Source organism: Rhineura floridana, chromosome 10 (assembly GCF_030035675.1).
Source record: "Rhineura floridana isolate rRhiFlo1 chromosome 10, rRhiFlo1.hap2, whole genome shotgun sequence".
NCBI lineage: Eukaryota > Metazoa > Chordata > Lepidosauria > Squamata > Rhineuridae > Rhineura > Rhineura floridana.
The window spans coordinates 47,549,887-47,577,693 of record NC_084489.1 but is presented as its reverse complement, the minus strand read 5'-3'; the positions used below and the strand labels follow the sequence as shown (position 1 = coordinate 47,577,693).

General features: G+C 42.6%; 1 protein-coding gene across 1 annotated transcript in view; it reads left to right on the top strand.

The window, feature by feature from the left end:
- SCIN (scinderin) overlaps positions 1-27,592 on the top strand; it is a 78,333-nt gene extending 50,741 nt beyond the window's left edge. The window contains exons 7-16 of the mRNA XM_061586050.1: positions 2,542-2,630; positions 5,915-6,130; positions 9,214-9,335; positions 10,018-10,108; positions 14,650-14,820; positions 16,704-16,881; positions 17,606-17,727; positions 22,207-22,284; positions 24,671-24,731; positions 27,368-27,592. Of these exons, the coding sequence (XP_061442034.1) occupies positions 2,542-2,630; positions 5,915-6,130; positions 9,214-9,335; positions 10,018-10,108; positions 14,650-14,820; positions 16,704-16,881; positions 17,606-17,727; positions 22,207-22,284; positions 24,671-24,731; positions 27,368-27,501 (1,262 nt within the window). The 3' untranslated portion in view covers positions 27,502-27,592. The remainder of the gene's footprint in view (positions 1-2,541; positions 2,631-5,914; positions 6,131-9,213; positions 9,336-10,017; positions 10,109-14,649; positions 14,821-16,703; positions 16,882-17,605; positions 17,728-22,206; positions 22,285-24,670; positions 24,732-27,367) is intronic.
- The last annotated feature ends 215 nt before the right edge of the window (positions 27,593-27,807 follow it).

The window sequence follows — 27,807 nt, the reverse complement described above, 5'->3', positions numbered from 1 at the left end:
CATTTCACTAGTGAGAGGATCAAAACCTGGAAACTCAAAGGCCTTTGCACTGTGATTGGATCACAATAAGTGGAGAAGTTGTTCTTCCCATGGTGTGTGTATATGTGGGGAGTGGGTGGGTGCTATTTGGGCATCAGAGCACGTGTGCCCAGTACAGATCATTGGGACAGGACTCAAAAACCAAAGCAAATACCTCTTATCTCACTGATTGTCACAGAAACTCCAGTCCCCATTCATTTCTTACTTAAAGGTGGGAGCTAAGATTGACAGAAGGCCACCCAGCATGCTTATGGATTTGAACCTAGGTCTCCCAGACTGAAGTCCAGCTTTGGGAGGCAACATGAGTCAGTGTAAAAAATGAATCTTGAATAAATTAAAAGTGTGATTTTGTACATGTCTACCCAGATGTAAACCCCACTGAATTGTTCCCAATTAAGTGAGTAAAAAGATTGGAACCTTCAAAGTGAGTGAGTAATGGATTGCAACCTAAGTGAAAGTGTCAGGAACAAATATTGGAGATTACACATATGCAGGTCTTCAGTAGTCTTCTATACAGATTCCTCATCAGGGCCACGTCTGCTTAGCATGAGCAACACTAGAGTGTCTGGTCTTTCTTTACAGCCTCAGGCTGGCTGATTGGCTGCCATTGCTAAGTGCTGAGCTATGTAGATGTGTTACCCAAATGAAATTTTGTTGTGGACAATCCCACAGTTATGCTCATGCCCAGGATCTATCTGACCACCATATAATCAGGCCCAGCATGAAAGCATTTTGTTGCTTCAAGAGTCTGGCACACACAACTATGCCACAGCATTGTCTGTTACATTGCAGGGGATCCTGGCATGCACCTTTTGGGTTGCATGCTCCTCTACTGGTGCCTCTAAAATAGTTGTAGCCCCCACAAACCACTGTGCAGGGTTGAAAAGAGTCTTTTTCTAGATTAGTCTGGCTAGTAACCCTTTGGGAAAGATTTGGGTTTCTCCTCTTTCTCTGTGGCATTGCTTTTGGTGCTCTTACTCTTCCTTTACATTCTGAAGTGATAAGGGGGAGTAGGGGTGAAGAGTGTGTGTGTGTGTGTGTGTGTGTGTGTGTGTGTGTGTGTGTCAGAAAGAGAAAAAGAGGGTGAGTGGTCATTTTAAGAGGGAAAGTGTGTGGGGTGGGTCTGGCCCCATCCACTGATGGCATGCACTAACAAATGGTATAATGGGGCAGCGATGTTCATCTACCCTTCAGTTGGTCACGTTAGTGCTGTTTACCAGAAGGAAGAGGGGGAGGAGTGAGGTGGTGGCAAGGTCTGCGTGGTGCAACTGTAACTGCAGAAGTATCAGATTAGCCCTCTCAGTGCATTTTAGCAAGGGGCTTGTTTCTGCAATAATCAGGTTCGCCATCGGATTAATTATTATTTCTGATATTCTTTATTTTTTGCAGAGAGAATTTTGATGTAGCAACTCTCTGCACCTGGTTTCCAATTCATTCTTCTTCTTTTTCAACTATTTTTTTAAAAAAATTGCTTTGAAATAATCCATAGTGTGAATGATACTTTAATCTATCTAGTTTCTATGTGACCTCTTCAAATGTATATTCCCTTTCACTGATGCCTTTGAAATGTTGAATGTAACTGACAATCAGAAAGCATCAGGAGGGAATGAGGTGTTGGTTGTAAGCAGCAGCGGGGAAGACACTGACTTTATCTGCCTTAATCTGTCTGCTCTGCAGTGCACTTGAAATGAAAAAGGCAATCGTTACAGAGTTCAGAATGAAAATCGATACTAGTGAAGACTCATGAATAAATAGTGATTATAATATCGATAATTCTCTGCAAAGCAAAAAAATGTCTGCAGAACAAAAAAAAATCAGAGGAGATCAGAAAAATGAAAAGATATTGGAGGAAAAAGGAATCGGATCATTAATGACCACCAGGGGCCACACTTAATGAAACGTAAAAAAGGAGAGGATTTCATCCTTAGTGCATTTGTACCTCACCGCCATTTCCCCCTCTGTCTCCCAGTAAGCAGCAGCGATATGACCGACTGGAGGTCAGGTGACCGCTGCTAACCCACCACATCATCGACTGCTAATCGCATACGGCCCTTTAAATTTTATCCCTGAGCAAGTGCAAACCTTAGCAGAGGAAAAAGGTTCTGTGTGCTCAGCACACAACTTATGCAGGTGGGACTCCTGCCTGCTTGTTCTGCACTGTGATGCAGTGACGGAATTGGCAATAATGAATTGTCATAAAGCACAGCAAACCTGAGTGGACTGGAGTGTTGTAATGTGTGAGGTCATTACACATTCATTTGTCAAAAGCAAACACCATCAGTTGTCAAAAGAAGTGAAAACCCCAATTTTCACAGTTAGAATAGATGTGATTTTTAAACAGTTGCAAAAAGCCTTTACATTATGCTATTTGAAACTCTTCTGAGCTGTGTTCAAAGATGCCAAACAGAGCCCTGAGTTTGCAAAAAATGAATAAATGACAGTTTCTGGAGATTTTCTCCCCTTTCACTATTGTAACCTTTACCACTACTTTGTTTTAACAAGGTAAGAATGCTAATCCAGATGAGAGAAAAGCAGCAATGAAATCAGCTGAGGAATTTATTCAGCAAATGAATTATCCTGCCAACACTCAGGTATGCCTAGGAAAGAAATAGCCATATTTTACTTTTAGTTCAAGCCATTCCTAAAGACATGGCAACTACGGTCACTTCCCAGATAGCCTGTTTATCTAGAATTCATCCTGATTTGTTGCACAATGTTTGCAGGGAGGTTAGACAATACCAGCTATATAGTGAGCATTCATTGTTTGAGGGGAGGTTAGAAAATGTTCTGTCAAGCATTCATTATCCCACACTTTCCAGTGCATTTCCCCATCACTTTCCTTACTGCAAAAAGTGTGATGTGGTGGGGTTGTTGGGCAAGAGTGCCAAATCAACTTTAATTGCACTATCCGAATTTGCCAGTATGTGATTGAATCTCACCCCAAAATAGTGACAGCCTGGAAGCACCCTAAGTATAGTTGATATAAGGTCAGTCACCATTGCTATAGGGGTTGTTGGCTATTGAGTGGTGAGTCCAATCTAGAAATCCTCTCATTTAATTAAACTCAATTCAGGTTTGACCTCTGGTGGGGAAAAAAAGATTATCCACTTTGATAAAAAGAGTGAAAAGGTAGGCTGGAAGTGACATAGTACTATTGATACCTGGATGTGACCTCTCCCTTGGAGAAAGGTAGAGGAGAGTGGCTTGCATGGAAGGAAGCCAAACAGAGGCTCCATGTAAAGCACTCTCATGCCACTTTTAAACAGTCATAGCTTCCCCCAAAGAAACTTGGGAACTGTAGTTTGTCAAGGACCCTGAGAGTTGTTAGGAGACTCTTATTCCACGCACAGAGCTACAATTCCCAGAGTTCCCTGCAGGGGTGTAGTCATTTGGGGTCTCAAGGTCTTAGACCCCTTACTTTTTTGAGAGCAGGTCCCATCACAGTCCCTATGTCTCCAGCATCTTACAAGCAAATCAGCATGAAACAGGAGTGTATTAGCCACTGAAAAGAGTCTTCTAACATGCTTCCTTATCCTTTCCAGCTTACTGGAGCTAATCAGAGTGAAAAGAGGTGAGTTAGCCACTGAGAAGACTCTTTTCAGTAGCCAGCACTCTCCCCTTTCATGCTTATTGGCTCCTAGGGATGTCTGTTGTTGTGAGAGAAGACATTAACAAGGATCTTATTCTCAATCCAGCAGCAAAAAAAAGGGTGGGAGAGTGTGGCTGTGACTATCATGAAGGGACTTTGCACTTCTGAATTTGCCACTATGCTACGGGTTCCCTGGGAAGAGGGATTGATTGTTAAGCCACTCTGGGAATTGTAGTTCTGTGAGGGGATTAAGGGTTTCCTAACAACTCTCAGCACCTTTAACAATCCACCATCTCCAGGATTCTTTGGGGGAAGCCATAACTGTTTAAAGTGGTATAATACTGCTTTAAATGTATAGTGCAGATGGGACCAGAGCTGCCCTGAACTTAGGGCATGGAGGGCACTTTCCACACTGATTTGCATGAGAGCCTGGGTTGCCACCCACCCACTTCTACTGATGGCATACTAACCATGGGAAGGGGAATGACGCAGACCACTTCTCTTGTGCCGTCTGAGATAAGGAAAGTAGGAGCTTAGGTGTCCAGCCCTTGTGGCTAAGCTAGAGCAGTGTCTTCTGAGGTAACCTCTCACACATAGATAATGTGTCTGAGGTTCATAGAACAGTCATTGAGAATTCAGGAAAGAAATTGGGAAATCAGGACAGAAATTGTAGCAAGTAAGTTTTTAGCCCCACCCCATCCCGCCGTCCCTTCACTGATAAAAGCAATATTGGTTATTATGGGCCCTGTTGACAACACTTTTTCCCTCACAGATAAAGATTATATTCTGGCAAACCTCTCACACTTTCTATCAACAAGTGAGTGGGGCAGTGCCTACACTGGAGAAAAGGAAGAGCTAAAAGTTTTGGAAGTTAAAAGGGGGGAATGTATTAAAACAACAACAGTATTAAAAAGTGTTCACATACATTCCCCCTCCCCCGCACCTCAGTATGCAACATGTCAAGGAAACACAGTGAGGGAGGGAAATGCAAAAAACGAATGCAGAATATTTCTACAAGAAAGAGCAGCACTGTATAAATATATCATTAAAACAGGTGGGGAAACTCTATAGACCAGGGGTGGGCCCTCCAGCTGTTGCTGGATTTCATCTCCCATCATCCCTTACCATTGGCCATGCTGGCTGGGGCTGATGGGAGCTGGAGTTCCCTGCTACATCCCTGTTGCATAAACAATGTTGTTCTCATAACAAAAAGGGGAAGAAGTGAGTGATGGAGGAAAAAACTTCCAGTTCAATTCAAGCTAAGGCAATGCACATTGATAGCATTCCAAGCGTAACATGCACATACAGGGAAAAAGTAAAATGGTGTGTGTGTGGTGTATTTTGAAGGGGGGAAATTGAAACTGTGTTGTCGTATAGGCAGTAGAAAAATAGAGAACTATATAGAAACATTGTACAATAGACTGAAAGTAGCTAAGAGAATTAAAGTGGCTTCCAACCACAAAGCAGAACTATGAAAGGGTGGGGATGTCCAAGGCATGTCTATGCGTATACATTAATAGCAGAGTGGAACAGGAGGAGGGAAAGAAATTGGATTTATTATGGGAAAGACAATAAGATTTATTTAAAAAAAAGAAAAGCTGAACAGATGCATGTTTATGAAGCAGAAATAAATGTAGCTGAAGTACACAATAGGCCTTTACATGTTAAAAAAAACCCAAACCATCGCTCTTCAGAATGCTGAATGTATAGGCAGTTTTGATATAGGCAATTTGATAGTATGTGTCAATATTATCTATTTTATTTATACCATTTTTAAGCGTCAGCAATGGTGGTGTTGGAAGGGAGTCCGCAGCACAGCCCCACCATTCTTCTGTATGTGTTGGACAAAAACCAAGGTTGTTTCATTCATTTTTGCAAGAGAGTTTACAAAGGAAACAGAAGGAGCGAAGAGCAGCTAAGATAAAATATTCCCATTATACATATTAGCACCACTATCTATTTATTTATTAAATTTATATCCCCCCCTTCTTCTCAGAAGTCGCCCAGGGAGTCAGGTGCTGGTGCCACTTGTGCTGGTGCCACTTGTGTTGACCACTCTGCCACTTTCCTAAAGTGGTACTGTCCTGATTTGTGATAAGTGGAAGGAGCAGAAGTGAGCAGTAGCTCCAGTCTTGTTCCAGGTTCAATATATCTCCAGAGACTGGATGAACTGGCAGCTGCTTGCCCTCTCTCATAGAGTAGCACACTGTGGTACTCTAGGAAAGAAGGAGAGTTGTCCGTTACAGGCTTTCCAACCCTTCACCTCTTGGTCTTGTTTGATTTCAGATTCAGGTTCTTCCAGAAGGAGGTGAAACGCCAATCTTCAAACAGTTCTTTAGAGACTGGCGGGATAAAGATCAAAGTGACGGCTTTGGAAAAGTGTATGTCACAGAGAGAGTGGCAAGAATTGAGCAGATTGAGTTTGATGCTACCAAGTTACATAAGTCTCCACAAATGGCAGCCCAACACAACATGGTCGATGATGGCTCTGGGAAAGTGGAGGTATCTATGCATGACATCACTTTTATCGATATCTAGCTTTTTGGCTTCTCTTTTTATCTGCCATTCTGCTTTACGATTGTAGTTTTGCAATACTTTGAACGTGTTTTTCCCCCATCCCCTACACACGCACGCACGCACACACACACACACACACACACACACAGAGAGAGAGAGAGAGCGCACATGATTTTGTGAAAGTGCCCCAGATTGTGTGCGACTGAATTTGAGAGATACCTGGCATCAGGCCCCAGTAAATTGAAGAAAGGCTCCTCTGAGTGAAGAATTGGCCACAGGTCTGGAAAGGCTGTGTTACTGTTCTCCCTTTAATACTGTTCTGGTGCCCAGCATGCATATAGATAAGGTAATCAGAGGACCAGGTTATCTAGCAAGATCTGAATATGCCACTGGGTGTGTTTGTACATCATGGTACACCATGGTTAATGGCTTGCTGTAAATATGCAGATTGCTCCCACTTTATTGCTCCCCGCAGTCAAGTGGAAGCAACAGACCATAATCCTTGGTTTATTGTTACATTTTAACTGGAGATTGTGGATTACTTCACTCTAAATAAACCATGTTCCAAAGCCAAGGTTTGATGCTCCTGCTTAAAAGCTGGGAGGAGCAAAGTGGGAGTTTGCTGCATGCCGGTTTACTCTGTCATGCAAATTCAGCCAGTGTCTGCTCCAACAACATGAACTGCTGTTCGCAGAGAGGATCTGCTATTTATCTAATAAAATGGCCTTTATCCTCAGAGCTCAAGCCACAAAAAAGTGGTCTTTTTGTCATGTTGCGTTTTGTCTCATTAGTCTTCTGAGACATCAAAAGTAGACGGAGTGTATGAATGCAAATGAACACATTTTCCTTGTTTTGACATCTAAATGTGCTTTTCATTTGTCTAGAGCAGCCTTTCCCAACTAGTGGGCCACCAGGTGTTGTTGGACCATGTGACGTCCTTCCCCTGGCACCACCTGTCAGGCTCCCACCCGTGGCTACCAGCAGTCAGGATCGTCGTGTTTATTTTTACCTCTCTCCGCTCTAGCACAGATCTCAAAAGATCCCCCTGCTAGGCCACACTACCCAACACTCTGTGTATCCAGTATAGCCTCTAGACTGTGCCTTAGTCTCTTCCTTGTGTCTGTGTGTTTAGGTAATTCCCAACCCCCCTGAAGCCTCTTGCCTATGAAGCTCACAGCTCTGGGTTGCTCTGTGGTACTGAATGCTGATACAATATCTCCTCCTTTACCGCTGCCACCATTAGATACAATTTCTTCTTCATCCTTGGTTACCCTGCCTTCCCCCCCTGGTCTGTATACTCCAGCCAAGGAATCAGGCTTTAAGTAAACCAAGAAAATATTTATTGCTAACACTAGGAATAACAAGATTACTTATAGATTTTGTTGACAAGCGTATGGTTTCATATATGATTCTCTTATGTTCTTAATTCTTAATATATGCCTGAGAACTCCTAATCCAATCTCTCCACAGCCACCTTCTCTCTACAACAACCTTCAACACCCACCACCTTCAACCAACCCACCTCTCCAACAACTCTCTCCCGACTCAATTGTCATCCTCTCATTTATACCTTCAGCCATTCAAACACACAGCCAATCATCATCCAGCATTCTACAGCCCATGTACTCCCCCTTCTCACTCACTCCACTTACCATATTTCCTATAATAAACCTGCACTTACCATATTTGCATTACATTCACATACAGGAACATCACAGACCACAACTCCCATCAGCCTCAGCCAGCATTGCCAATGGTCAGGAAGGATGGGAATTGTGGTCCAACAACATCTGGTGGCCCACTAGTTGGGAAAGGCTGGTCTAGAGTATATAAAAAGTTGCCGCTCAGAGGTTCTGAGAAGTTGCTACTGAATAGGTCACATCCACACCATACATTTCAAATACATTTCTACCACTTTAACAGTCATGGCTTCCCCCAAAGAGTCATGGGAACTGTAATTTACTCCTAACAGTGTTACAGTTCCCAGCACCCTTAACAAACTATAGTTCCCCTTACTCTTTGGGAGAAATCATGTATTTAAATGTTCTTTAAATGTATGGCATGGATTTGACCATAAACTACTCCAAGGCCAGTGGTACATTAGGAGATATAAAACAGCTTTTCCAAAAGAAAAGCATTTTACCCTCCTACATCACATTTGGTATGGAGCTTGTAGGTTGCATTTATACCAAACATAGGAGAGACAGTGTAGTTATAGGGCCAGCTTTTATAATGAGAATGTATAAGCATCCAAATCTACTTGTTATTGAAGAAGAGCTCTTGGGGACTCAAAACCTTGGATGCAATCAGAACAGGTCTAAAAGATTATCACATTATCTAAAAAAGAACAAACAATTTTATGGTGCTTTTAAGACTTAACAGATTTAGTGTGGTGCTTAACAGTGACAGAATGGATTTCACGGCCTTTTGGGCCCACTATTTACAATGGTCTTGTCTGTAACCATGTGGATATATATCTACCAGCAGGGGATAATCCTTCAGGCATCTAGTCCATGAAAGCTTATGCCACAATAAATCAGTGTAGTCTTTGGGTGCCACAAGACTTTTCATTGTTTTTGCTGCAAGAAACTTAACACACCTACCTCTCTGGAATGGGCCACCTTATCAAAAGCTCTGCTTTGAGAATCCACCAGGGGTGTAGTCCTGCAGGGTCTCAGGGGGTCTTAGACCCTTTAAGTTTTGGGAGCAGGGTCCCAGCAGGGTCCCTATGTCTCCAGCATCCTGCAAGCCAATCAGCATGAATGGGAGTGTGTTAGCCACAAAGAAGAGTCTTCTAACATGCTTCCTTGTCCTTTCCTGCTGATTGCAGCCAATCCAAGTGAAAGGAGGCCAGCCACTGAGAAGAGTCTTCTCAGTGCTAACACTCTCCCTTTTCATACTTACTGGTTCCTAGGCATTAACAAGGATCTCATTCTCAACCCCACATCAAAAAAACCAGGGAGGGAGCATGGTTGTGATCAACATGAAGGGACTCTGCACTTCTGAATTTGCCACTGCACTACTGGAATCCACAAATGCTTTTTTCCAATGACATCCTCCTTTTTTAGATCTGGCGTGTTGAAAGCAATGGCAGAATCCCTATAGAACCTGAGAGCTATGGGCAGTTTTATGGAGGCGATTGCTACATCATACTGTATACCTACTGCAGGGGACAGATAATCTACACCTGGTATGTTTAGTTGAAGCTGTGCTGCCCTATATCTCACTGTTGTTCTACCCTTGATGGTGATACCCTTCTGAAAATGAGCAGCCCCTCTGATGGGCCCAAGACATTTTGCTGTACAGACTGGCAGTTGAATCTTGCCACCATCACCCAGCATCTGTTGCCTGAGGCAGCCTCCTCGCTCTGCCTAATGGTAATACTGTGCTTGTGGTAGGCCTTCAGAATCAGACTCTGAGTTTCCTTAAATAGCTCAGTCCTACTATAGGGATGCCCAAACTTTGTTTCATGGGAAGCTCCACCCCCCCCCCGGCCTCAGATTGTGGGGTACAACCTTCTGCATCCTACAGTGAAACCTGACGAGAGGTAACCTGAGGAGATATTGAATAGGTTACCTAATCCAATATCTCTTCAGGTCCCACATGCTCCATATTTATAACTGCCAGCTTTATCTCTATAGTTATGACCTGTTGAAGGCCTCCAAGAGTCTGGAATGTGACTGGATAATTTTTTTAAAAAAATGTGAGCGTTGCAATTTTGAAGAAAGGCAAAGCAACCTCAGTTTCACCCTGTTTGTCATGTTTACCCCTTTCATGGGCTTTGACGCATATAATCAGGAGCTTCATGAAACCCTGATTGAGTTATGTTTCAAATGAGACTTTAGTTTTATATGTATCTTCTCTGTTGACAGGCAAGGGGCTCATGCAACTCAAGATGAGTTGACTACTTCCGCATTCCTGACAGTTCAGCTTGACCGGTTCCTAAATGGACATGCTGTCCAGGTTGGTATTTTCCTGATGAGCATGAAAACATTGATGGTGCAAGCTGGAGATCACATTAGTGATTTGAAAACTACACTTTTTTGCTTGATCTATAAGTCCATACCCACAACTGTTTGTTGTTGGGTTTCCTGCTTAATTTGTTGTAATATAAAATAAGGTGACTTGTCATATGAGCGTCAACAATCCATGCTACTTCTTCCACTAATGTTGGAAGTGGAATGTTATAAGTGGGACCTGCAAATGTTGCAGAGTAGAGTGCTCCTGTTCATGACTGGCTAGCTGGAACCCTGCTCTCTTCCAGGATACTCCATTCTATTACCCTTAGTTTTTCATAGCCTCTTCCACAAGTCATTTAACATTTCATGCCTACTAAACATGCCCAGGGCATGGAGGAATTTATATATATAATTTTTATATAAAATGTTACATATACACACATTTTTGCAAACCTCCAAGCCTATTGTTACCCTTCTGTTGTGCATGGATGATGCTGTTTTGGCTACATAAGGACCAACATTCAGAGAATTGAGATCACGGTTGCCAGTTACTGGGAATCACAAGTGGGGAGAGTGCTGTTGTGCTCATGTTCTACTTGCAGACTTCCCATGGGCATCTGGCTGGCCGCTTTGAGAAAAACATGCTGGACTAGATGGGTATTACAAAGAGGCAGAGAGAGAACTGAAACAGAAACTCTTCCTTAAATGTTAGGAAGAACTGTTCAGAAAGTGTACAGTGGCAAAGGCCTTGGGGAAGAGAGTACAGGAAAGATTGGATACTTGTGAGTTATAATCAAAGTATAGTGGTCATAGCTAGTATTGGGTTGATTAATTCCACTCACCAGGGCTATAAAATGCTGAGTAGTAGAAGGAAGTTGTTGACCAAGGAAGATGGCCTAAGAAAAGTTTGAAGGAGGAAGAAAGTGACATTTTTTGTCAAATGATCAGTCCACGTACCATGAATTTTGTTTCTCTCAATGATCAATTTACCACCTCCATGATTTAGCTGCTTTGCTTTTCCAATGGATTTCCCCAAGAACATTAATCATTCATGTTTTGGCCTTTGTAGGGGTACTCATTGGCCATGTTTGCACATAACACTAAACCATGGTTTAGCGCTATGTGCATGAACAGAAAGGAGCCTGTACAAAGGACCCTGGAAAATCAGGGCTCCAAATCACAGTGAAGTCTCCTTGAATATATGAGGCTTCCCCACTGCAGCCAGCCACCAGGAAATACATAGAGGGTGATGGGGAGGGCAGTAATGAGGGCAGAGCTAGCATGCTGTGCATTCTCTTCCTTGCTTGCATGTTTTGTTGAGCCCTAAACATCTGAATAGGGCTGAACAAGCCCTGAACATCCAGATAGGGCTGCTATAGTATCGAAGTACACTTAATATGCAACCATCATTTTTGTCACTAGATGGCTCTGCAGGCTACATTACCATAAAAGTGAGACTCTTGAAATTTTATCTTACCGTATTGAGATCTTTGCAAATAGTCTTGCACCATGTTTCCCTGGGAATCTTTGAAAGAACTGGTTGCACCTGCAAATGATTTTTGTCTCTCTTGCACATGTGATTTATGGTGTGTGAAGTTGGTTTCCTTTGGCCATCTCCTTACCTGATCATACCTGCATGTTCAGCTGTCAGACACGGAGAGGAGCCTCCATTACAATCATCTGCAGTAGCAGAGAAGGAGAAAATTGGCTTCCAAGTCCGGCGGGGGTAGGGGTGGGAGGAGGAAATCTGCATTATCTACAAATATCTGAATGTTTCTCTTGATTTTAAAAGTTACAACAATGCATTAAATGGCAATGCTGCACTGCAAATATGAACTAAACTGTTGAGAACACAAATGAGATGCCTAAGAGGTTGGCTGACAAGGGCTACTTTCTACCTCCATGCAGGGTGAAATGCCTGTTGTGATGGGCTTTTTTTCCTGCTCACCTGTGAGGAATGTGGATTCCTTATCACCTGCCCCTACTTTCCCATTCAGCTCTTAGGGAAGGTCTGCTCCTCTTGTGACCAGTCAGAACAAATGCAGCCAACTCCCTTCCTCGTATTTGTTGTGATCTGCTGAGTATGTGACCCCTGTCCCATTTTTTAGTCCTAGGCAAGCAGAAAAAGCAGGAAGATGGTCAAGAAGACCACAGGAGGCCATGGTTCATGGACTGTGGGTTGAGTTGGAGGTTCTCCAATGTAGATGTGCATTAGGGGTACATTAATCCCATGCAAAATCCTGAATTATACTGCATCATACTCTTTGATGCTTGTGCAAGACACATGGATTGATGTCCACAAGTTCCCTATGGAAAAAGTTCCTCCACCTCCCAGACCAAGTACATTTATCTGTATAGGGCAGTTTCCCTTGGTTGCTCCTGTCCCTTCCTTTCTGTCCTCTCACTAATAGCAGGGGTGGAGAATCTTTTTCAACCAGAGGGCTGCGTTCCCTTCCATGGGCCACATGCCAGTGGTGGGCAGGGCCAGAGGCAAAAAGCAGGCAGAGCAACCATAGTGACTGTTACCTTTGTACTCTAGGCTACATTCCAGTCATGTAAAAATAAGTAGTTACTGTGTGCTTGCACACACACACATGTATACACATGCATACACAGGCATGCATGCACACACACACACATGAATCTTTCCATCCTTGCAAACAAAAGGCATGATCACAGTTCAAGGGCACGTTCCAGCCAAGCAAAAGCATTTGGGGAGAATGTGAAGCAGGGTTGGCAAGGGGAGAGTCCTCTGGGTAGGTTTTGCCCCCAGGTTTGAGGCTACCCACCCCGAGCTGCAGCCAGTGGGGCATTACGGGTGCTGCAGCATTGATCACCTGGGTTCCCAGTGCCACAGTGGTTACGAAGAGATGGGGAGGAGCAAGGCAGTGGGGATTTCAGTGTGGCATGAGCATTGGATTCACTCTGCCAGGGCACGTACACCTCTGGGCTCCCCACTGCCTTGCCCCTCTCCCTCTCGGTACCAACAGCAATGTGTGGCGTTGGGAAGCCAGGTGAGCAATAATGCCACACCAGCTGCTACTGCCCACCCCTACTCAATAGGGTACCATTTTTTAAAACAAATCAGCCAATATGCCATTCTCTCTTGTTGCTCTGTTTCTCATTTCTTTGGCTGTCCATTTCTGTCCTGGGTTCTGCAGGAGGGAAAGTAAAGTTCTCCAGGTCTGAATGCAGCCTGTTACCCTGTCTGCTTGACCATGCACCAAACTCAGCGCTAGAAAAGCCATGCGGCAGTGGTCTTAAGGCTCCTCATCCCTACTTTCAAACCTCTCCATGGTGTTACCCTCCTTTATCTCTCACCTTGCATGTCCCTATATATTCCTGCCTTTGTCCCTCTGTCTCTTCCATCCTTGGACATCTAAAGGTCTGCTTTCCTGTCTTAAGGGCTCCTGCACTTTCTCCCTTGTCTCTCAGAAAACCTGTATGATGCTGCCTCTCTTAACATGCTTAAAAATCCCTCCTCCAAACCCACCTTTTGGGACAATCCCCCTAGGTCTCATGGCCTACTGTAACAGAGCTTGCAGCCTCAAGCATAAATACATGTAACTTCCCCTGTTTACCCCTGTCTCCCTTTCCTTTCCTCTGCTGTTTCTCCTGTGTCAAATTTTAGATTGTAGGCTCCCTGAGAAGGGAGCTGTCTTCTTGCATTCACTGTGCACACTGATGGCACTATATAAATAATAGTTAAGTATCAAGTCTTTGACACATGGCAATTTGGATGCCTCAGAACAGGCAGTAAGAAATCCTTGTAATTAACTTACAACAGGGCCAGGGAACTTGTGGCCCTCCAAACATTGTTGGACTACAGCTCCCATAATCCCTGACCATTAGCCACGCTAGCTGGGGCTGATGAGAGTTGGAGTCCTTTTGGAAGACTACAGGTCTCCCCCTTACTTGCAGCACTGGGGTATCTGAAGTTTCAAGCACCTTGAATGGGAGGGTTCATGTTCCAGCTATGTTAGCTGATGGACATTTTTATTCCCATCCTCCATGCATTGGACATAAAAACAAACAGCAGGAGGGCTGTGACCCATTCTTGTGATAATGCGTTCCACAGATCAGTTGCACCACCTGCTGTAAGAGTTGCTTTTTAAGAGCTCTGCTCACTTCAGTCCTAAATGGCAGCCTTTCAGCTAGTCAGCATAGTTTATACATTTCCATTCCCGGATGACTTTCTGCTCCTTACTTTCTCCCAGCTTCAGGCAGATTCAGAAACAGGGTGAAAACAGATATATGTTGCTTTCTGCTGTATTTAAATGCAAATCTCCCTGAACCGAACATGCACATTGGGATGTTACATGGAGAATATTAAGATTGCAATGGTCATGATACATTTCTGCTAGCGTGAGAGGCAGGGCAGATTTAGAATGCCACGACTGCACGCACACTGCAGTAACGTAAGCTTAATTCTTGCCAGCCTCCAGTAAAGCATCTGTTGCACAGGGCAGGCCAGGGCAGCTGGCAGCCTCTCCCAAGACTTGGAAAAATTTGTTCTTGTGCTGTTATCTTGAAACGTTTTTGCAGATCAGAGTCAGCCAAGGCAAGGAGCCTCCACACTTGTTGAGTTTGTTCAAAGACAAACCACTCATTGTTTACAAGGATGGGACGTCCAAGAAAGGTGGGCAAGTTCCTGCTCCTCCAACGCGCTTGTTCCAAATCCGCAGGAACCTAGCATCCATCACCAGGATTGTAGAGGTAACATAATTTTGCATTCAGAAACCTGTTTTCCATGCAGCAAAGTGAAATTACTTCATATTCCAGACTTGGGGACAAACTAGATGTGGTTGTAGCAGATGTGTGGATCTAAATACAGACATGTGGTAAATGGGGATAGGGTGGGATAGGAAGCTGCTTTATACTGGGTTAGTTTATTGGTCCATCTACCTCATTATGGGCTACACAGACTGGCAACAGCTCTCCAGACAAAAGACGTTCCCAGCCCTCCCCTTCCCGCAGCCCCTCTCTGACCTTCTGACCTCACTTTGGGAATCACACCTCATCTTAGGAGAAAAGTAGTGGGAGTGTGGGGAGGATGTGCTAGGACCAACCGTGTAAGCTGTGTTTGGGAGGAGGCTTCTCCACTCCTCACTCCTACATCTCTTTTGCTGTTAAAGCTTGCCCCACTTCCTCATTCTTTATTACTAGGGCAAATCCATTCACCCGTACATCTAGTTTGGCCCTGACAAAGATGAGCAAAGATTGCATATTTTAGTATTCCCATCCTCAACTGAGCAACATGCCATTCTGAATAAGGTTCTGGAACATAGGAAGCTTCCTTATACTGAGTCAGACCATTGGTCCATCTAGCTCAGTACTGACTACACTGAGTGGTAGATACTCTCCAGGATTTCAGAGAAAAATAATCTCCCAGCTTTACTTGGAGATGCCAAGGATTGAACCTGGGACCTTCTGCATGCAAAACAGATGTCCTATCACTAAGCTACAGCCCTTCCCCTTAGTTTCAATACCAAGAGGAGACAGATGAGTCCAACAGTGCTATACGTAGTATGCAGAGTGTTTGCTTACCAGAGAGCAGAATTCAGGTCAACTGTTGCCAATCATGACAGGCAATCTAGCTGCAACCTTAATTTTTTTTAATGTTGTTTTGTTTTAATGTATTTTAAAGTCTTTTACGATGTTTTAAAGTGTTTTCAGTGTTTCTGTTTGCCGCCCTGGGCTCCTGCTGGAAGGAAGGGCGGGGTATAAATAAAATAATAAATAAATAAATTTCATCTGCGATCCTCCCCCCTACAACTGACCTCCACCACACTTCCATTTGCTCAAAAATGAGATGCATAAATACCAACAGTTCACATGTTTTTATGTGTACATATATATTTGCTTTACTCTGGGGATCTATGAGCCAGTTAAGTGCATTGGCAGAAAACCAATCAGACCACATGGACTTGCACACTTGGCCATGCATGCTGACTCAGTAGCATACATTTATACATGCTTTCCCTGCCCCACTCAGGGCATAAAGAAGGTTAGCCTGGCATAACTTGACTCAACCTGCCTGCCTGCCAGCTTTTCTTTGGCTGATGAATGAATAATGATTTTATCAAGAAAGCCCTGTGCACATAGCCGTGAATGAAAAAATGTCTACTGCTGCTGAGACTCGATGAAGATCTGCAGTGACTTGCATATCAGTCATCAAAAAGATTAACAAAAATTATATATTGATTTCAGGTTCACACATGGATACTTGCTGGATAGGTGATATCTTTGTCACACTGAAACTGTAGTATATTGATGATCATATACCTGCATACTACCTATCTCAAAATTTTGGGTAAATTGGAGATCCTGCCAAAAGAACTTTCCTAAGAATTTTTTGTGGTGGGTGGGTATGCGTGTACAGTGAAATCTTTCTTTCATGACTAGTTTATTTTTAACTATAATTAGGACTCTGCTTCTCTCTCTGTGTTGGCCTTTAATTTTCAAGAGCATGCTTCTAGAGCTGCACCTGCAAAATCATTGGCATTGTTCTGGGTTTAAATTTAGTTTGCATAGTGTGCAAAAATCAGAAATAGGAAAGAAAGAAAAATAAGACTGAAGCAATTTCACTCTTTTCTCAGGTTGATGCTGATGCAGCTTCATTGAATTCCAATGATGTTTTTGTTTTGAAACTGCCAAGTAACTCTGGATATACCTGGATCGGTAAAGGAGCAAGCAGAGAAGAAGAGAAGGGAGCTCAGTATGTAGCTAGTGTCCTGAGATGTCAAACCTCAAGGATTGACGAAGGCCAAGAACCAGGTGAGCATGCAGGAAATATTCAGAGTTCTTGGCAATTGGAAAAGTGGTTTCCTAATGTTACTGACCCACACCATACATTTAAAGCACATCCAGTGCATATTTAAATCACATGACTTCCCACAAAGGATCCTGGGAACTGGGGTTTCTCCCTCACAGAGCTACACATTTTCCGCAGTCGTAACAAACTATTATTATTATTATTATTACTATTATTTATTAGATTTATATCCCACCCTTTCTCCCAGAAGGAGCCCAGGGCGGCAAACAAAAGCACTAAAAACACTAAAAAACATTTTTAAAAGACTTTAAAATATATTACAACAAAAGATCCTAAAAACATATTAAAACAAAACATTTTTAACAACATCTTTTTTAAAAGCTTTAAAAACATTAAAAAGCAATTCCGACACAGACGCAGACTGGAATAAGGTCTCTACTTAAAATTTTTGTTGAAAGAGGAAGGTCTTCAGTAAGCACTGAAAGATAACAGATATGCTTTAAATGTGCATTGGAAGTGCATTAAATGTCTGGTGTGGATCTCCTCATGAGGCCTGTGCATGCTTCTTCTTCTACTAGGACTCAGAAAGTCCTCTGAATCAAAAATGTGGGTGGGAGAGGAGGAAGGTGGGAAAGACTGATGGATAATGGGAGTCTGAAGAGGGTGTTTCCTCAGTGCTTGTTTGCAGGGTGTTTCACCAAGGAAATGTTTTGGTATATATTCCAGAGCCATTTTGGCGTGCCCTTGGTGGAAAGAGAGAATACCAGACATCTACACAGTTACTGACTGAGTCAGAAGACCATCCTCCACGTCTTTATGGCTGCTCTAATAAGACTGGCAGGTTTATAGTAAGTGTATGGCAGATGCTTTCTGCTCTGTCCATTGATTACTATGGTATTTCCATCTCTGGGTCTTGAAATGAAATTATGCATATCCTTGCATGGCATAAAGATACCAGAGAGCAAGTTTATTGTGGCATGGAGGGCTCAGATGTATGGTGCCTCACGGTTGATCATATTTTGGAGGAATGCTCCAGTGCCATTGGACAGTAAGGACAGAATGCCATTCTGTCTTACTTTTTCCTTCTGAAGGAATTATTTTTAGGTGTAATTTATCTGAAGGTGTGATCTTGATTTAACTGTAAAATCTGACTGCAGATAGTCCTTCAGCTATCACAGTCTAGGTTCATGAGGGTGGGCTAGCCATTTCAACAGAACTATTGGACACCAGAAATAGATTAAATAATTCATTATAAAAATAATTGTCCCTAATGCAGAATTAATAGGTTTAAAGGTTACCAGCACTAGATCAATATAGATACTCAGACAATCCAGAGCATCTTAGAATGATGGAACCCCATGTGAAGACAGTTTGCACCCCTGGAGGTGTGACCTCTCATATTCCGAAGAGAAGACCCCAGTTATTTCCCCTGCACTTCATTAAATATCCTTTCCAATTGCCTTTGCGAAACCTACTGTAACATGACCAGTGAAGTGAACTTCTAGCTATCTTATTGGTACAGTACAAATACACGTGTCACCAGGACCTCTCCCTGAGATCATCCCTACATGTGTGGGTGTTCCCTGTTCTTGTAGTCATCATGAAACCCTACTTCTCTGTTCTTGTGGTTCTTGCCAGCTGTCTAGTTTATTTTGGGTGCTTGGTCTTTTCTCACTTCTCCTTTAAAGCCTAGAAGCAGCACTTCAGCAAAATTCAGCTTTTTTTCTTACAAGCAAACACTTAGCCATTTTTACGCAGAATCCCTTGATCAAATCTAACCAGACATTAGTTTGATTAAGAATACTGGGGTTCAATTCTCTTATACTTCTCCTTTTCCTTTCCTTCTGGCCAGTGTTTTCCTCCCCATCCACTGAGCTACCTGAAGGATGGATGGATGGATTTATTTATTTATAAATAATATATTGTGATTCAATGCCTTTGTCAAAAGAGAGTCAAAAATCTTTGGGGCTTTTAGATGTGCCATGTGCTGACGCATACCAGAGTTCTGAATACAAGCCTGATACTGTTCCTTTTACCTTGAGTATATTTCATAGTCAGATAGAAAACTCCTGCAGAAATGCAACAGAACTGAAAACAGCAGAGTTCTTTAAAAATTCGGAGTCTTCAAGCCCAGAATAAACAAATATAATATCTATTAACTGAACCAACACAAGAGGACTTTAATAAATGTCTAGGCCACACAGAGGATCTGGATGATCAGAACAAAACTTAAAATAAGTAGGATCAGGGCCAGTGCTATGATGAGGCAAGCTGAGACAGTTGCCTCAGGCAGTGGGCGCAAGGGAGTGGTGAATCAATGGATCACCTGCTTGCTTGCCTCACTGCCTGCCCTGCTACTGCCATAGCATGGGAATCTTGTGAAGGGGCTTCACCTCCTCTTCCACCCTACTTTGCTCTGCAGAAGGGCCTAGGGGGCTGTCCTTTCTCAGAGTGAGACATTCTGGGAGAGCGCTACCACCACATTGCTGTGGAGCAACAAGTTCTGCTTAAACCTAGTTAAAAATTTGAAGTTTCTTTAAAGTAACTGCAAATTTTTAACTTAGTTTAAACAGAACTTCTAGCTGCGGTGGCAGACTAGCAGTGGTACAGATACTCTCTTGGCCATCTCACCCAGAATGCCTTGCTCCAAGGAAGGAGTCCCTTGACCCTTTCTCAGAGTGAGGCAAGGAAGAGATGGGGGAGGCAGAGAGGCTGCTGTTGCTGCTATATTGGTGGTTAAACAAAAGTAAGTGGGTGCAGGGAGAGAGAGCACAAGGTGTGAGAAGTGGAGGGGGTGGCAAGGGAGGAAAGAAAAATGGCAGCAATGGGAGAGAAGTGAAGGAGGAACATAGGAAGCTACCTTATATTGAGTCAGACCGTTGCTCCATCTAGCTCAGTATTGTCAACACTAACTGGCAGCATCTGTCCAGGGTTTCAGACAGGGAATCCCTCCGAGCCCTAAGTGGAGATGCTGGGGATTGAGCTTAGGACCTTCAACATGCAAGGCAGATGCTCTATCACTGAGCTATGGCCCTTCCCCAAAGGGCAGGTGAGCTAGTCCTGAGTGGAATTTTGTTGTTCTTAACAGTGGAGACTAGTGGCTCCAATATCATTGGGGTAGTGAATCTGCTCTGGGTTTTAGTCCATACTTTCAAGCAGCTCCCCACTGACATCAGAGCCACCCACCTCCACTGGTTCGTAACATATCTGAACTTAGTAACTTGACACCTTTCTGTAAAAACAAAGGAAGCTTTGGGACAGAACATGTAGTTGAATAAAGCTCAGCTTGATGACGGCAACACCTAATTTTCACAGTGGGTTTGGAATTATGTAGGAGGGCTTACATTTTCTTTTAAAGTTGAATGGGAAGGACTGAAATATCTTGTTTAATTGTATCTTTTGCAGCAGTCTGGTTGCTCCAGATCTAAAGGGAGAGGGAAATGAACAGTGACTATCCTATTTTCTCTATTTGGTAGCTTTATATCTAGACAAATAGTGGCAGCTTACTCATTAGCAAGTAACAGGTGCAATGCAAATTCCCACACACATCTGCCCTAATTTTCTAAAACGCAATGTTCTGTACCAAAAATCGTTTCTCTTGGGGGGGGGAGGGGAATCTGCTAATTGGTTTTTAAAAAACAAATAAATAATGTGACCGGGTGTTTAGTTAATCTAACAGATTTACTGCATTTTATTCTTTATTTAAATCCCTTCTGAACCTAGTTCTGCAGTGGATGTACAATATGTCCATTGCTTATAAAAAATAAATCAATGGCAGTCTTGAATTCATTGTCTGGTTTCTTGGCAGCTAAATTGCAAGCACTGCTACGGATCCATAGGTGTCATGCCACCCGTCTTGTGGCTAGTCTTAGATTCTGACTGGCCAAGATGGATGTGCTCCACATTTCTTGATTTGTGGAAATATAGGTGCCTCCAGACGCTCACTATTTTGTGAAGGGGAATCAAGCGGACACCTTAAATTTGGATTTGTACAATTAAAGTGAATTAAAGCACTCTGTTGCCTCTTGTGCAATCAATCCGCTTTAAAAAAGAACTTACACTTTTTGAGGTTTGAAAAGTGATAGGGAAATGCATTGAAAAGTCTGGGTGAACAAATGACTAATGGGAAAACACATAAACGACCCATCAGAACATCAGGATGAATGCTCATTGTAATGTAACTGCTCCGCAAACAAATCAGAACAAATGCTCAGTATAGACTAGATATAATCTAACCTCTCTCCTGGCTCCCAACTAGAGAAGCAGACTCAGGACTCAAAGACTGGGTTTCAACAAGAAGCTTTATTCCAGAAGTCAGTACAGGAACACAGCATCACATACTCAAGGCAAGATTCAGGATACAGAACAGGAACAGACTAGGCATGTGGTAGCAACAGCAGACATTGTTGGAACAAGCTTATCACATCCAGCCACTAAATATAAGAGAGGTGGGCGGGCACCTACTTGCACTAGTTACTGCTACAAGATGGGAGCTCCTTCTATAAGCAGAAAGAAATCTGACTAATTGTAAATGTCTTTTCTCTAGCCAGCATGACCTTGGAGAGGTTGTTCGCTCTCCCTCTGAACTAATCACTCTGGCCTGGCTCTATTTGCTCATTGGCTAGGTCTGGGATTCCTCCACAGTTGTCAGAGGTGGGGGGAGGGGACAACTGGCAGCATTAACCTCACTAGACATGGAGCTGCCAGAGGGTTCTGGAAGTGTCTCACCCGGGATGTCCCCAACACGATCCCCAACATCTGCATCCCATTCTTCATTCTCCTAGTCTTGCCAAAGATTCTCCTTTGGGCCCATGACAACCTCCATGTAAGCTTTATGCAAACAAACCAGGATGAATGTTCAATAAACAGGTCGTCTGGAGAGGCCCTGTGCATCACAGAAATTATTGGCACTGTCCTATTTGGCCAGGGTTCCACTTGTGCCTTCCATGTCTCCTGGTTACACTGTCAGGTCTTCAAATTACTCTTTTATTTACTATCTAGCCCATGACTCTTTGGCCTTCTCTCTTGTTCTGCCTTGTCCTGAACTCCTGACTGTTGTATGTTGACTGTGACTCAGTCTCCAACTGCTCTCCGGGCTATGATTTCACTCTTTCAGCCTCCTGCAATCTTTGCCTTTGATTTTGACTCCTGTCTTCTCCAACTTTATATGGCTGCTGTCACTCATAACATAACCTGATGCTCAACCTTAGTACCTTGGGGTTAAGGTAGTTAACTCATACATAGAAGAACATTTGAGACTACTCCATGCTATTTTGTATAGGGGAAAGTATGCAGTAAAACTTTTTTTAAAAAAAAATCTATTATAGATTGAGGAGGTTCCTGGAGAATTCACTCAGGATGATTTGGCTGAAGATGATGTCATGCTGTTAGATACTTTGGATCAGGTAAGACACATTTTACTCATGGAGTTATGTGGGACAAAAGATATGTATGATCTGGTTTACATGTGTAATAGCATTAAGTGGTAGAATGTGAAAGAGGTAGAATGAACTGCATCACTTTAGACTGCAGGTGGAGGAATCATATTTTCAAATCCCGATCTCATTAAAGATCCCTGAAATTAGAAAATCAGCACAGCAGGCAAAAGACTGGACTATAACTTCTCTTTCTGTAATACTAGTTTTCCAGTAGCTGTGTTTTTGTTTTTACCTAGTGAAAGATTCAAAAGTGGCATCTCCCCACTTCTAGTCTGAACTAGTATAGCCCATTTTAGGCTCATATTGTAGCCACAGCCTAACTGAATTGTGGTAGAGTAAACAGTTTAAAGGATGAAGTAAGAAAATATTGGAATGTACAGCGAAGGAAATGAATGGGGAGCATAATTCCATAAAAATGAGGGCAAGGAGGAAATATGGGGACAGGAACTTTTAAAAAGCATACAGTTGCAACAAATGTTGAAATTAAGTTTATTTGTTTAATATATGACTCAGTAGTACTATATTTTTGTCAGAGGAACATCGTAGATGCTTGGTTTTCTTGTGGCCCATTTCAACATAATATTTGGCATCTCTACATAATATTTGGCTTGGCTGTTGGGCAATTCCCATGAAAACATTTTGTCTGAATGAGTCATTCACACCACTTTCTCAAAAGTGACCCTGAGAACTTTGAAGATGCCCCTCCAAAAATAAAACACACAACATTCCCAGGGTCCCCCACCAGGGCCCATGTCTGGATTCTCCCTATAATCAATCTCAGCTACTCCACTGAATCCAGACTTCCCTCAGAATGCCTGCTGCCATCATCTACTGACTTAAAAAAGCAGTAGGACTCTCCCTTTATATACTGACTTAAGTACATCCACATCAAATATGTGGAGTGAGATATTTTTATCTGAGAATCCACCAAGACCAGAACACAGACAGTGGAACATAAACATATATTTAATTAAGGAATATAATATTCAGAACAAGTAGACTTTATATACATAATTTGTATACATCTAATGTAACTGATTATCTTCAGTTTCTTAACAGCTATCCCCACTCTTTTAAAGGTATGTTTTAATATCTCCCTCTTCTCATTTCCTCCTCTCTGTCCCTCACAACCACACTCTCCACAACTCTCCTTTCTCAGCTGGCACACTCTATCAGTCACTCACTCCAAGTGCATTCCCAATCCTTCATTCCACTCCCCTGCTGTCAGTCATTCTTCTATAGCTCTTTTGTCATTTATTTATTCAGTGTATACATCCACCCATCCCTGCCCTGCTTGCAAGCAAAACAGTGCAAAAAAATACTGAACTGCAGCACACTTTAATCCCTCAGTGAGACACAATTTTCTCTGTGTTTTGGGTTGGGGTTTGTTTTTACACTTATGAAATTTGTGTATGCATGTGACTGGTTTTAATTTTTTCTTTTCTTTGGTGTAGTGGAGCAATCTTTTTTTTTACCCATTTTCAAACATTTTCCCTCCCTCATCTGTGATGAGAAACCAAGTGTGACTTTTTTTTCTGCATAGAGGCATGGAGTAGGGGAACACATACATCTTATTTAATTAATTAATTTATGATTACATTTATATCCCACCTTTCCTCCAAGGAGCTCAAGGTAGCATACATGGTTCTCCTCACTCTCCGTTTTTATCCCCACCATAACCCGTGAGGTAGGTGAGGCTGAGAGATTACGACTGGCCCAAGGTCATCAAGCAATCTTCATGGCTGAGCCAGGATTTGAACCCTGGTCTTCCAGGTCCTAGTCCAACATTCTAACCACTGCACCACACTGGCTGTTTGTATCTTCACATATGAAGTGCAGCATGAGAGTTTATTTCACTGTGAAAACATGTGCACAGTTCAGGTGCACCTCCGCAAATGGAACAACCAGTTCATAATTTTGTGGCTTAGTCAAGATAGGATCTCACCAATTTCTGCCCTCCCCACTCCAGGTTCATGACAGATTATTTATTTATTTAAAAATATTTCTGCATTCCCTTCTGTGTCAAATTTCAAGGCAGTGCATGAAAATATTACAATCAAAGCATCAAAATAGAGAAGAAAAATGCAGCTGAAAAACTAGGGCAGAGCTACGAAACCAAGCACCAGCAAAGGCTGGGGAACACAAATGCGTTTTTAAAAGATGCCTGAGGGATGGTCCACACCATACATTTAAAGCACATTTAACATACTTTGAATGCACATGGGACTGAATTTTAAATATTAATTAGAAATCATTAATATCTTTGCCAGTCACTAGTAGAGTTCAATCTGCATAGTTGCCTCAAATGTACACCACTCCATTGCAATGGTCTCTGTCTTTTCATCATGTCTAGATATTTGTCTGGATTGGTAAAGATGCAAATGAAATTGAACGCTCTGAATCAGTTAAATCAGGTAAGGAACCAACAGTTCATCCAAGCTTTGATTAAAATTGATGCTAAAAATGTGTAGATGATTGAAAGAGAAGACCCGCCCCCAAACTAACTATACTTGTCGTGCTCATCGTTAACCCTGAGGAAGATGGTAGATTTGAGTTAATTGGGCACTCAGTCTGTCCTCAGCCAGACCCCGTCTACCTGCTCTCTTACTTAAAACCACTCCAGAGGATGGTGCTGGCTGTCAGTCTCCTCCATAGTCTCAGTGTTGTCCTTGTAGAATTGAGCAAGGAAGATAATTGGTTCTGTCTCCATCTACTGCTGGGCTCCCAATCTTCTGCCCTACCAGTCCCACTGGGTGCCAGCCACCACTGGTTGACTCTGAATACTCTGAGCCTGTTCCAACATTACCTTTTTGACATAGTGATCACCTTTGCCCATGTAGGATGTTTTCATGTATGTATGTGTTGCCATGCCACTGCTTTTCCTGTTGACATGCCTGTCAAAACCCTGAAGAAATGTAGGTTTAGTTGGTGTGCTTGTGACTGCCATGCATTTGTGAACATGCTTTTAAGTTTTACTCTGTTGTATCATTTGATGAACATCTTCATATGCCATGTATGTGACAGCCACTTAGAACTGTACTATTGTACAAAGAAAAGGGTAACATTTCACATCAAAACAATTCATCACCAGAATCTCTGTCTGTAAAAGCCAGTTTCCAAGATTTTGTCAGAGTGTAGTGCAAGCAAGAAACTTCAGGACAGGGCTCGTAATGAAGATACAGGTCTATGCAGTTAGAAGCAGAGTTGATACTCAAGTGACTGAGATAACCTGGGGCAGAGGAAAGATCTAGCTTCCACCATAGCAGTGTCCCCCAATTCACCCTTTCCCTCTGTCCCAAATATTGAGTGAGCGTCATGCACTTTTATAAGGAACATTTGGGGGCACTGTTGTAATGAAAACCGAACTTGTTTACCACCCCAGACATTGGGCACATTCAGATAACCATATCTCAGCTTAGTAAGACAAGATATGAATGAGCCTTGTGTCCTCTGCATGAATCCTCTTTGCACAAGTGAGTGAACAAATGAGGAAGTCTTCCATTAACTATAATTTTTCATCTTATCTGAACCACGAAACTGTAGTTAACGGCTTCAGAACAAGCCAAGATGTGAACTGATGGTTCAAAGTTGGCTTTATATAACGGTTTGTTCCAAAGTTATTCATCACTGGGTTGTATTCAACTAAATCCTACTCAGAGTAGACCTGTTGAAATTAATTAATCTGCATGAGTCATGTCTATTCAGTGGGTCAACCCTCAATTGGACTAATGTGGAATACCACCCTAAGTTTGGACAAAATTAGGAAACTATAGTTTATTGAAGAGTTTATGGTTTGAGTGCTTCCTCCACAAAAGGAAAAGCAAGAAGGTGTATGGAGATCTATAAGGCTTAATTTGTATCTTGGCTTTTTAAGATGAGATATGATTGTCCAAGCCAGCCCAATGGGTGGCCTGGCCTACCCTAATAGGGGATTGTGAAGAGTATGCTGTGTGTATCTGTGCAAGAGCACACAAAGACAGACTGTATCCTCCAATGGTGTTGACAATATATGAGCCCTCCCTCCAGGCATCCCCCATGTAATGATGGGCATTTTGCTAATTATTAAAATTCACACAGGGCGGAGATCTTTATTAGTTGTGTAAACAGGATCTGTTTTGCATATTTATTTGCTAGGTTACATGGTTCTGTAACAAAGCTCTCAGTGGTTCACAAACAAGATTAAAATAAGACACAGTGAAATAAAAGCTAACAACACAAAACTAAATAGAAATGGCAACCATTATCCAGCTCAAAACTGAAACTTATAAACTTTAATTTTAAAAGTTGTGAAAGTTCATATGAAAAATAAAAAATGCTGATTTGGGTGTTCAAGGCAAGGTGGCCTTTGTGTGTACTTCTGCATTTTGAAAAATGTCTAAATGAGCCCTTGGGCTCAAGGGCTGGAGTGATCCTTCAGCACCTAATTAGTGGAGCTTACAATTACAGTGTTTAGAATAGTACTGTAAGACACTTACAGTGCAAACTTATGCATATTACTTGGAAGTAAGTCCCACTGAGTTCAATAGGGCTTATTCCCAAGTAAGTATGCATAAGATTGCAGTCTCAGAAATAGAAAAATGGCCAAGACTTCTGGAGGGATTTCGTGCATGTATCCATTATGAGAAGATTCTGTGCTCCCAGTCTGGTGTAGAACTAAAAGTGAAGGAGGTGGTGTCAGGAAAATGAAACATTGGGCTACCCTTGGCCTGGACTTAACCACTTGCATTGACTTTTAGATTTCTCTGGTCTACCATGTAGACTGCCAAAGGATCAGGACTGGGCCAGGATAGGTGTGGTTTCCAGGGATCTAGTAAACTGAACTGACATACTGGAGCCAGGGGAGTGAGGAGAGAACAGGGAAAACAAGCATACTCCCCACACTTGCATATGAAAAGAGGTGCACACAGGGCAGCCTTTTCATTGAAGTCAGTGGAGAAGAGAGTTTAGGATTGGGGATGGTGATTTGTGCTTGAGCTACAACATCCAAGGTACTTTCCCCCTGCCCCCACCATAATAAGAGGTTACTATCTTGCATATTTATGTGTTTCAGCCAAACGCTACATTGAAACTGATCCTTCTGGGAGAGATAAAGGGACTCCAGTTGTTATTGTGAAACAAGGTTACGAACCCCCAACGTTCACAGGCTGGTTCTTGGGCTGGGATTACAACAAATGGAAAAACTGAACAGCCACAGAAGCCTCAACTGCAGGATAGATATCAGAGGACAGCCATTCTCTGGCAGCTTTCTGCATATGTTTGCAAATCAGTGTATATGCTGCTGCTGTTGTTGTGGTCCATATATGTTAGTGTGTGTCTGAGTGTGTATAGCACAGGGGTTCCCATCCTTTTTGCAAACCAGAGAAACTGCCATAGGCACCACATATATGCAGAGCAACCTATTCTTTTGGCTGCAGTAGTATGCTTCTTTCAAGCCTAATTTCAGTGAGAAGAGCGGCAAGGGGAATGAGACGCTGTAGGTACCAGGGAAGA